This window comes from Pelobates fuscus, chromosome 11, assembly GCF_036172605.1.
Source record: "Pelobates fuscus isolate aPelFus1 chromosome 11, aPelFus1.pri, whole genome shotgun sequence".
In the NCBI taxonomy this organism is placed as follows: Eukaryota; Metazoa; Chordata; class Amphibia; order Anura; family Pelobatidae; genus Pelobates; species Pelobates fuscus.
This window is the reverse complement of record NC_086327.1, coordinates 93,090,915-93,103,074: the sequence shown is the minus strand read 5'-3', so window position 1 is coordinate 93,103,074 and position 12,160 is coordinate 93,090,915. Positions and strand designations below refer to the sequence as shown.

The 12,160-nt window shown below is 42.3% G+C and overlaps 1 protein-coding gene across 1 annotated transcript; it reads right to left on the bottom strand.

The window, feature by feature from the left end:
- Positions 1-313: 313 nt before the first annotated feature.
- RPL22 (ribosomal protein L22) lies at positions 314-10,929 on the bottom strand. The gene is made up of 4 exons (XM_063437081.1): positions 10,835-10,929; positions 5,278-5,382; positions 3,865-3,989; positions 314-510 (listed from the first exon to the last, which is right to left on the bottom strand). The coding sequence occupies exons 1-4, from the start codon at positions 10,844-10,846 to the stop codon at positions 366-368; spliced, it is 387 nt and encodes a 128-aa protein (XP_063293151.1). The 5' UTR covers positions 10,847-10,929; the 3' UTR covers positions 314-365.
- Between the last annotated feature and the right edge of the window lie 1,231 nt (positions 10,930-12,160).

Sequence of the window (12,160 nt, the reverse complement as noted above, 5' to 3'; positions counted from 1 at the left end):
CAAACAGTCTTAGCTTGCTAGGGTATGACCTGCCAAAAAAGGGTACATTGGCATTGTGGTAGGCTTACGCAATGTTTGATCCCCATTATTTTTGGCAGCTCAGGTGTTAAAAGACAAAAAAAAAAAAAAAATTTACATTTTGTCAGCCTTGAAGTTGGTGTGTGAGTGAGCGACCTGGATCTTGTATGCCGTGTTAATTGTCCCCATTAGCACCCTTATAATGTATGCATGTTCATTTAGTAGACCATATGTAGGAAACATGTATGAAGTTTAAAAAAAAAAAACAAAAACAAAAAAAACAATGGACCAGAACTTTTTGTTCCAATTTTATTTCCGATAATATAAAAATTCTTCCAGCTAATATTTTAATCTTCATCCTCCTCTTCCTCCTCATCTTGGTTGATCTGGAAGTATCTCAATTCATAGCTTTCCTTGCTGTTTGCAACCACACGAAGCCAATCACGTAGATTATTTTTCTTGAGGTATTTCTTAGTTAGGTACTTTAAATACCTAATAAAAATTAGAAGAAGACAGGTAGATTTAATTTACCATGTATAAAACTAAACAAAAAAACGATAAAACACCACAACAAACAGTTGAAAATTCAGAAAGAGACACAACCTTTCTAAATAGTATAAACAGTGAAACATGGTACACAAGGGGACAGAGGGAGAAAGAGTATGAGTATAATAAATTAGAGTTACAAAAGGGAATATATATATATATATATATATATATATACATACACACACACACACACACACACACACACACACATACATACATACATACACACACACACTGCCCAAAAGAATAAAGGGAACACAAAAATAACATCCTAGATCTGAATGAATTAAATAAATATTCTTCTGAAATACTTTGTTCTTTACATAGTTGAATGTGCAGACACACAAAAATTTAAAAATGGAACCACATTTTTCAACCCATGGAGGTCTGGATTTGGAGTCACTCAAAATTAAAGTGTAAAAAACGCACTACAGGCTGATCCAACTTTGATGTAATGTCCTCAAAACAAGTCAAAATGAGGCTCAGTAGTGTGTGTGGCCTCCATGTGCCTGTATGACCTCCCTACAACGCCTGTGCATGCTCCTGATGAGGTGGCGGATGGCCTCTTGAGGGATCTTCTCCCAGAAATGGACTAAAGCATCTGCCAACTCCTGTACAGTCTGTGGTGCAATGTGACATTGGTGGATGGAGCGAGACATGATGTCCCAGAAATGCTTAATTCGATTCAGGTCTGGGGAATGGGCAGGCCAGTCCATAGCATCAATGCCTTTGTCTTGCAGGAACTGCTGACACACTCCAGCCACATGAGGTCTAGCTTTGTCTTGCATTAGGGGTGAACCCATGGCCAACCGCACCAGCATATGGTCTCACAAGGGGTCTGAGGATCTCATCTCGGTACCTAATGGCAGGCTACCTCTGGCGAGCACATGATGGGCTGTGCGGCCCCCCAAAGAAATGGCACCCCACACCATTACTGACCCACGGCCAAACCGGTCATGCTGGAGGATGTTGCAGGCAGCAGAACTTTCTCCATGGCATCTCCAGACTGTCACATGTGCTCAGTGTGAACCAGCTTTCATCTGTGAAGAGCACAGGGTGCCAGTGGCGAATTTACCAATCTTGGTGTTCTCTGGCAAATGCCAAACGTCCTGCACGGTGTTGGGCTGTAAGCACAATCCCCACCTGTGGACGTCGGGCTCTCATACCACCCTCCTGGAGTCTGTTTCTGACCGTTTGAGCAGACACATGCACATTTGTGGTCTGCTGGAGGTCATTTTGCAGGGCTCTGGCAGTGCTCCTCCTGTTGCACAAAGGCGCGCCTCCATGCTCTGGACACTACGCTGACAGACACAGCAAACCTTCTTGCCACAGCTCGCATTGATGTGCCATCCTGTATGAGCTGCACTTCCTGAGCCACTTGTGTGGGTTGTAGACTCCGTCTCATGCTACCACTAGAGTGAAAGCACCGCCAGCATTCAAAAGTGACCAAAACATCAGCCAGGAAGCATAGGAACTGAGAAGTGGTCTGTTGTCACCACCTGCAGAACCACTCCTTTATTGGGGGTGTCTTGCTAATTGCCTATAATTTCCACCTGTTGTCTATCCCATTTGCACAACAGCATGTGAAATTGATTGTCACTCAGTGTTGCTTCCTAAGTGGACAGTTTGATTTCACAGAAGTGTGATTGACTTGGAGTTACATTGTGTTTAAGTGTTCCCTTTCTTTTTTTAGATATAGATATATATAGATATATATATATATATATATATATATATATACACCCCCTCCAACCCTCCCCCTAGCAATCGTTAATACAAGGGAAATTCCAGGGTAAATCAGTGTTCTCCTCACAAAAACTGCTAGCTAAACTAAACTAAGCAATGTGTCTCCTTCCTATATGAAGCCGTTATTGATCTCTGTGTTATCTTGACCCAGCTGAAGCAGAGTCTACAATACCAATACCACCCTATACTGCCCTCAATTGCAAGTGTCCGAAGGTGTATTAAAGGGACACTCCAGGCACCCAGAGCACTTCTGCTCATTGGAGTGGTCTGGGTGCCAACTCCCACTACTCCTAACCCTGCAGGTGTAATTATTGCAGTTTTTTTTATAAACTGCAATAATTACCTTGCAGGGTTAACTCCACCTCTAGTGGCTGTCTACTAGACAGCCACTAGAGGGAACTTCCTGCTCTATAGCACAGGAAACCTGTGCTAGAGCGTCGCTGGACGTCCTCAAGCTGTGTGAGGACCTCCAGCGTCGCTCAAATCCCCATAGGAAAGCACTGAAATTAGTTTTCAATGCTTTCCTATGGGGAGATGTAATGCGCATGCGCAGCATTGCCGCGCGTGCGCATTATGTATCCTCGGCCGGTGGGCGGGATCAGTCTCGCCCACCGGAAGAACAAGGAGGAGCGTTGCGGCGGAGGAGACAGCGGCGAGGGACATCGCCGCTGCCTCAGGTAAGTGACTGAAGGGGTTTTCACCCCTTCAGCAACCGGGGATTGGTGGGTGGGAGGGAGAGGGACCCTCCAGTGCCAGGAAAACGGATCGTTTTCCTGGCACTGGAGTTTCCCTTTAACCACAAGAGTGTTTACATTGCAGCTCTTAATCTGCCCTCAGTGGCTCAGTCTGACAAAGAGGTAGATCAAGGGCAGAGCCGGCACAATTCAAACACAGCCCTGGCCAATCAGCATCTCCTCATAGAGGTGAATTGAATCAATTAATCTCTATGAGGAAAGTATGCATGCAGAGGGAGGAGACACTGAATGTTGGGATGCATTTTAGGCAGCCATGACCCAGGAAGGATCTCTAACAGCCATCTAAAGAGTGGCCAGTGAAATTATCACTAGGCTGTAATGTAAACACTGCATTTTCGCTGAAAAGACAGGGCTTACAGCAAAAGGCCTGAAGGTAATGATTCTACTCACCAGATCAAATTCAATAAGCTGTAGTTGTTCTGGTGACTATAGTGTCCCTTTAACATGCAATAAACATTTAGGTGAGGTCCAAATATGATATTTCATACTTCACTTTTAAATTATATGTCAATTCAATAAACATACTTTCTGTACCCCAATTAACCCCTTAAGGACACATGACATGTGTGACATGTCGTGACTCCCTTTTATTCCAGAAGTTTGGTCCTTAAGGGGTTAAAAGGTTAATCCAAGCATCATAACATCTTGAGTGATTTGAAGTGGCCATGGTGCCTGAATCTGCACCTCTTCTCTATGATGGTTGAGGTAACCCCGTTAAAAGTAGGAAAACGTTTTATGGAAAAACTCATACAGCTAAAAAATAAAATTATATATAAATTTGTTAGATTGTATTCACCTCTTGGAAAATGGCACCTCTGATGTCACAGTGATTTTACTCTTGCTTCTCTCAATTGAAACAACTCCACCTCCCAGGTTACCAATCTTTCCATTCACTTTGATTCGGTCATGTAAGAACTGCTCCTGCAATAGGCAATGGATTAGCTGAGTGCTCTTCTACAACCATTAAAGAACTGCAGCTTATATACATCTAGAAATGTACACTATGTTCAAGTTGGGTAACCTCTTAAACTCGGGGTGTATTGTACAAGATTAAGGTCAGAACAGTCCGCCAAGACTGCATGCATAAAGGAATACACAACAGCACCAGTACAAAAAGGTTGTTTATTATTGCTGTGCTCTCATAGCCCTAATAACACTTTAGAAAAAAAAAAAAACAATTAAAAAAAAAAATAAAGTGTAAGAGGTTTAAAGGGACAGTCAAACACTTGCCACTTAATTTTTGTCAAAGCGGTTACCAGTACAAAACAAAAACAAACCATGGGGTGTATCTTAAGGATCACTCCACTGCACTTATAAGAAAATAAAAATCACTATTTACTAGATACACCCCAATGCATACATGCCTGTATTTCCACACATGTATTCATTGGGGTATATCCTAAAGGAACACTATAGTCACCAGAACTAATTTAGTTTAATTAAGTAGTTTCTGTGTATTGATCATGCCTCTGCAGTCTCACCACTCCATTCTCTGCCATTTAAGAGTTAAATCACTTTGGTTTGTTTATGCAGCCCTAGGCACACCTCCCCTGGCTGTGACTCACATAGCCTGCATGAAAACAAAATGGTTTAATTTTCAATTGGATCTGACAGCAGTGTCAACTTTTACTTTAGAAGTTTTTATCTCTTGCTCTGTAAATTGAACTTTAATCAAACACACAGGAAGCTTCTGCATGCCCTAGCAGACTATTAACAGAGGAGCAGGAGATAGGAAATTATAAATGAAAGACTGCAATAAAGGAATCTATTTTTACTGTCCAAGAACATAAAAAAGATCTCTCTTTACAGGAAGTGTTTAGGAAGGCTGTGCAAGTCACATGCAGGGAGGTGTGACTAGGATTCATAAACAAAGTTATTTACCTACTAAATGGCAGAGAATTGAGCAGTGAGACTGCAGAGGCATGACCAATACACCTAAACTGCTTCACTAAGTTAGTGTTGTTTTGATAAAAAATAGTATCCCTTTAAAACAGTTGTTTTATGAATGGCAGCCTTCGCAAGCCCACTTCTATTAGCACGGGAGAGACCCCTGTTCTCCAGCTGGGAGGTGACGACTTTTAATAGAAATTCTTTGCAGCTAAGCATGTACCTACTGGCAGTATTCCACCCAAGCTGGTTATAATCTGACATTCCAACTTTGGAGCCTGAACTACTGGTATTTTAGAGAGCATGCTAGTTCTTAACTTACAAAGTTAGCAGCGTCCATGATGCCATCTTCCACGGGATGTGTGCAGTCCAAAGTGAATTTCAGGAGCTGCTTCTTTTTTTTGCTGCCTTTGGTAGCGACCTTTTTCTATAAAAATCAATCACAAATTAGTACATTTAGTAAACATTCATCAACGACCTTCTACAAGACCACAGGTCAAAAGAATCCCCCCACCACAATACCCTGTATCTAGCACTGTGTGCATTTTTCAAGGCACATAAACATTCCGGAATAAAAACCATGCATTCTATAGTGCTGGTGTGGCTGTTTAGGTAGCCAGCCCTGTCTAATCTCCTGCCCTGTCTGCTCACCATTTTTCCCTAGGTCGCAGCTCATCTTTATGATCCACACTGCGCCAATCAGCATCACCTCACAGAGTTGCTTTGAATCAATACATCTCTATGGGGAATGTTGAACGCCAGTGTGGCACACTGTACAACACTGGACTAGGAAGTACCTCTAGGGGCCGTCTGAGTGACTGTCACTAGGCACCAATGTAAACACTGCCCTCAGGGACAGGCTATAGACACCAGAACATCTACATTACGCTAATTGTTCTGGTGTCCCTTTAAAGAAATGAACACCCTTGGATCTACATAGCCATGAATATATTACGTATGCATTTGCAACATTAAAGGACCACTATAGGCACCCAGACCACTTCAGCTCAATGAAGTGGTCTGGGTGCCAGGTCCATCTAGGGTTAACCCTGCAGCTGTAAACATGCAGTTTCAGAGAAACTGCTATGTTTACACTAGGGTTAATCCAGCCTCTAATGGCTGTCTCATTGACAGCCACTAGAGACGCTTCTCGCTGTGAAGATCACATGGACTGACTGAATGCGCGCTCGGCTCTTGCCGCGCATGCACATTCAGCACTGGCGTCAAAAGAGGGAGGAGAGTTCCCCAGCGCAGAGGGAGCCTGGCGCTGGAGAAAGGTAATTATTTAACCCCTTCAGCCCGGCGGGTGGGGGGCCCTAAAGACCATATAGTGCCAAGAAAACGAGCTTGTGTTCCTGGCACTATACTGGTCCTTTAATCACAGTCAACTGTTTTAGACCCCAAGCGCTTCATTTCAATCTGTTCAGCAGTTTATAATTATTTAATAGCAGATTTAGCAGTGGGTGAGTGGCACTGCGTTACATCAATAGACGTTGCATAATATCAGTAATAGAGAGTAGTTAAGCATTTAATATAACCTAAAGCAATACATAATTTGAAAGCAATATACATTCTACAGTACTGCATAAGAAGTTATGACTCAAAGTGAAGATGTCATGGAAATTTAACACTACTATGGTTTAGTGCAGAGCTGGACAAATACCAGGTTGCTATGGAGAAAATAAAATGGACCTGGTGCTCCACAATGAGAGAAAAATCTAAATACTTTCTTGGACTGGATTGTCCGAGATTTACATATGCTGGTTTGACTATTTTCCCATTTCACCCCCTTACTTCTACTTTTTCATGCTAGTAGTTTCACCTCTACTAATATCCGGACGATCCCTTCTCTCATTGTCTGCTGCACACCTTTTCCATTCTCTCATTATTGCTAGATTACTGCAACTCTCTTCTGCTTGGCCTTCCTCAACACTCAAACACCCACCTTGATCAAATACAGAAGGCAGCAGGCCACATCCATGCACTGGTCTGCTCATACAACACCCCTTCTTTTAAACTCCATTGGCTTCCTATTAATTAGTGCTCTGTTTTCAAATGCCTCACTCTTGTATACAAATCTCTTCATAACCTTGCCCTATTCTCTCTCTCCTCCATGGTAACTCAGTATAGACCCACCAGTCCTCTCCCTCTCAAGCACATTACTTAAAACAGACCCATACCCCTGTGCCCCTTTCTGCCTTCAACTCATTTTCACTATCTCCTTAGTACTAGAAAAAGCTCCCACCTCATATCAAGTCAGCCACCTATCTTGTACCTTTTTGCAAACTTCCAAAGACACCCCTTTACTCCAACATCCCAAGATGGACAATAACTTGTTCCTCACCTCACCAGATCTGATCCATCCCCAATTTCCCTCTCTACCAACCAGTGCATCTTTCATCCGGATTCTTACCTCCCCTAGCCAAAAAAATTGTTTTGTTGAGGAAATTATATACCATAACCCAGTTGAACGTTTCATTGTTCTATAATCTGTTCTATGTAACCTTGCTATTCTTGCATGTTCAATAATTATAAACAATAAAACACCAAAATGATGTTCTGACTTCAATTCTCCCAAGAACACCAAAAGTCTGACCTCAAAGCCAGTTCTATCCCACCTATGCTGATATACTTGAGCCAGTTATACATAGGTTATTGATAATATGAGTGGTATGCAATAAATGATTATTATATTATTTCATCCATGTATACATGCTGTTTTGCCCAATTGTGAACAATCTCTTTCAGAGACATCTTGGATATTCTGCCAAAGGGTATATTATTTTGTTATTTATTCACCTAGAAGCGTATGATTATACATGATGTGATATGCTAATCTCACAGATTTATGTTTTACATTGAGTGCACTATCATTTGGTGTTTTGGTGTTTATACTTGGAGTATCAAATTTAGTGATTGGATTTCTAGATGCATTGACTGCCGGTATACCACACATCTGTCTATTCTATTATACATTTAATTATGCTTTTTTTTTTATTGGATGCATATCTAAAATAACTTGCAGAATGTGCAGATATTTTGTCTGCAGCCTTTACAAGCCCCTTTTCACCAGCCCATACTTTCTGTGGCTGTCCAATCACAGAATTCCAAATGCAGAACATTGAGAAATATTTACAAGGCAGGTATCTGGGCAATTGCTTGACTCTTGGGTTTTACTCCACTGAGCTAAACTACAAAGAAATAACAGGACTGATTTTCTGATTGATTGGCGTTTAACTGCTTCATTAAAGGAACACTATAGTGTTAGGAATACAAACGTGTATTCCTGACACTATCATGAAAAAAAAAAAAATAAAATAAATCATTTGGGTGGCCAACCTCACTTGTCTCCCGTAAAAATGGTAGTTAACTTACCCTTTTCCAGCACCCCTCTGGTTTTGTCACAACTGTCTCTGCCCCATCTCCTTGGCTGAAATCCTCTAATCTGATTATATCAGCCAATCCAATGCTCGCTCATTGTTGAGCAGTGGGAGGCTACTGCGCATGCAAGACAAAACGCCACACTTCGCCAATCAGCATCTCCTCACAGAGATGCATTGAATTTCTACAGGGAGCGTTCAGCACCTCCAGCCAAAGCATGGAGACACTGTGCAGCACAAACACATAAAGCACCTCTAGTGACCATCTGAGTGACTGCCACTAGGTGTTCCTACGCAGTAATGTAAACAATGCCTTTTCACTGAAAAGGAAGTGTTTACATTAAAAAGCCTGAAGAGAATGACTGTAGACACCAGAACTACAAAAAGCTGTAATTTTTCTGGTGACTATAGTGTCCCTTTAAGCCAGGGGTGCCCAAAAGGTAGATCCCCAGATGTTGTAAAACAACAACTCCCATGATGCTTTGCTTGCCTTTAGAATAACAAAGCATCATGGAAGCTGTAGTTTTAAAATATATGGGGATCTACTTTTTGGGCACCCCTGTTTCAAGCTAAAGTTGTTTTGGTGCCAGTAGTGTCCCTTTAATTTAGATTGTAAGCTCATTTAGGCAGGTCCCTATTCACCTACAAACACATTCTATAAGCATCAATACATGGGGTAATGCCTATACCACAAAACACCTATTAATATATTATTTTTAAATTATTCAATAATCTCACGTTCTAAGTGACATACAGAGGTCTGAAAAATACTGGTTTTGCAACTCGTCACCAAATTTTAAGTATTACTAAATTAATATTTTGCAGTACATTGCCAACCATAACTAATCACGATTTTCATAGAATATTACTCAATTATTATTAGTAATTTTTTAATATTGAAAATGTATTCATAAAAACATTTATAGAGAATATTGGTACTCAATCTGTCATCGCTAGCTAATAATGGGAATAAAATTAACCAAATAGAATGTGCTTTATAACATACTACTGCCTTGGAGACCACTGCATTTCTAATTTTTAGAATCTCAAACTTAAGTGATGGTAAGGAATCACAATAAAAAAAAAACTTGAGTAAGATTGGCAAAAAATGAAAAGTTTACATTTCAAATCATCTACTAATGACTGCCATACACTGGCTTATTAAACAGATTTATTCACTTAATAGGTCATCGAGATCACCATGTAAAGTGTGCTGACACCAAATGCAGTGTGTATCCAATGCTGCTCAAAAAAAGCATTGGATTGGAAAATTGCATGTGCCATGATACCAATGCTCTTCTATTAGAAGTATAGGATTTGTCAAAAGTCATCAAGAATGACAACTTCACAGCAGAAGGATCAGGCTGCAGTGAGGAGTCTGTGTTGGTGTTGGAATAAAGGTACATTTTATCACATTTTTTAAAATATATTTATCTCCAATGTAATACATTTTTATTTACCTCACATATACACTTTTAGTAAAAAGTAATAAAGATGTGATTAAATAATGCAATCTGTAACAGTGCCACTAAAGCCCAATGTTTCATCTGGGGGATTGCAAATTGTAAACAGAGGTTGAACTCACTGACTAAACAGTATATGTTAAAAAAAAACACAACAGAACATTGGTGTTCAATTCCTCGAACTCCAAAATCTGCAGTTAACTTGACAATTCCTTGTTTAGTAAAAACCCAATAAAGAGTCCACTTTCCTTACATTAAGTTATATTATAAATGGCTAAAAGTTCCATAGCAGATGTAGAACTACAAATCCCATGATGCTTCGCCAGCCTTAAAGTTGGTAAAGCAATCACCATGTCCCCGCTGGCTCCTGATTGTAGAAGGCTGCCCAGCTCGTTATTATTGGGGGTTAGTGTTTATAGCTCCATCCCTCAGCCCTAGCAGCGGCCTACCCAGCCCTATTTCCAGCCAGGGCGATACACATCACAGTCAGGGCTTATTTCAGGACCCACCCCTGGCCCGGTAACATACTCTAGCCCCAGGCTTGGCCTGGTTACTAGGCCCCGCTCCCCCTGGCCCGGCAACATACTCTAGCTCCAGGCCTGGCCAGGTTACTAGGCCCCGCTCCCCTCCCCAGTAACATACTCTAGCCCCAGGCTTGGCCAGGTTACTAGGCCCCGCTCCCCTCCTCCTGGCCCGGCTTGGTAACATACTCTAGCTCCAGGCTTGACCAGGTTACTAGGCCCGGCTTGGTAACATAATCTAGCCCCAGGCTTGGCCAGGTTACTAGGCCCCGCTCCCGTCCCCCTGGCCCGGCTTGGTAACATACTCTAGCTCCAGGCTTGGCCCGGTTACTAGGCCCCGCTCCCCATGCTCCGGCTCCCCTCCCCTGGCCCGGCTTTACACAGCCCTCCTGACCGCCTCACACCCGGCCTGTCTACAGCTGCCTCCTCGGGGCACTGGAAGGCAGCCAGGGAGACCGAGATCGGCGACAAACAGCGACATTATCACAACAAACAAGCCGGAGCTCGATACTGACCACAGGAGCCATGGCGACCCGAGCTGGGAGAAAGGAAGAGGAAGGCTCTGCGCATGCGCTACGTAATCAGGTGGCTGGCCAGGGGAGAGCAGTGGAGTGCCGAGCGCAGGCCAGATCGGAGTTCGATTATTGTGGGATATTCCCTGCCTGGAAGCAGCCACTAGAATGTTGCGTTATCCCTTTTATTCTTTCTCCCTTTACTGACAGATAGGAGTTGTACACATAGCATTAGCTTGGCCACCCACTCTTCAGGTGTAAGATGAGCTCAGTATGTAAAAAGCAACTGTATCCAGGCGCTCAGTGTACAGAAGGTAGCAGGTTTAATTATAAAGTAAGAACATAAACTGCAACCTTTATACCTCCAATGAGGAGTTTATCAAGCTAAAGATAAAGGCCTCATTGGAGCTCGAAACGTTGCTGTTTATAATCTGACGCACCAAGTAATTCTGCTACCCTCTGTACATTGAGTGCCTGGATCGCGTGGCTGTTTACATTTATGTATGGGGTTTGCCAGCCTCAGGTCCATCTGTGCACCTGGTTTCATATATATTAGATAAATGCTGATTGAGCTCAGTGACCCATTCTTAAACTGTAATACACTATCATACTTTATAGCTATAGACTGTAAGCTCGCTTGAGCAGGGTCCTCTTCAACCTCTCGTTCCTGTAAGTTTTCTTGTAATTGTCCTATTTATAGTTACATCCCCCCGTCTCATAATATTGTAAAGCGCTACGGAATCTGTTGGCGCCATATAAATGCTAATAATAATAATAGCTGTCAAGTGTCTGTTTGGGATTTGACACAGAATGGGTCGAGGCTCCAGTTGTCTGCGAACACCATAGCCACTGCAATGGGCTGTAGTGGTTATGGCGCTTAGAGTATCCATTTATCATGTCCTGAACAGCCAAAACCCTGGTACATCTTCAGCCATACGTCCTAGAATTTCATATGTTGTGAAGTATGTGCACAACAAGTGTATTGTGACGGACCCGCTGGCACTCCGACCGAGTACCTCCGCTAATCAATGCTCCTAGTGTTTGCCGAGGACTCCAAGCACGCCAACCGACACCATCAGCACTGCAGACTTATCCCATCCCCCAAGCATGAGCCAAGGCTTCAAGAAAGGGTTAAGCAGGTCTGTTTAATGAGCACACAAAAGCAACAGCACTCATGTAGCAAAACAACTCCTCCTCAGAGGAAAACAAAATGACAGTTAAGTTCAGTCAATGTTTGAATATATGACAGTTAAAAGGTCAGTCAGTGTTTGAATATATGACAGTTAAAAGGTCAGTCAGTGTTTGAATATTTGACAGTTATAAGGGTTT

What these genes read in the sequence shown, in the direction of transcription:
- RPL22 (XM_063437081.1), bottom strand. An exon ending in TCATGGACGCTGCTAACTTT is followed by an intron (nt 3,990 to 5,277) that starts GTAAGTTAAGAA and finishes TGCCTATTGCAG; the next exon opens with GAGCAGTTCTTACATGACCG. An exon ending in GAGGTGCCATTTTCCAAGAG is followed by an intron (nt 511 to 3,864) that starts GTGAATACAATC and finishes AATTTTTATTAG; the next exon opens with GTATTTAAAGTACCTAACTA.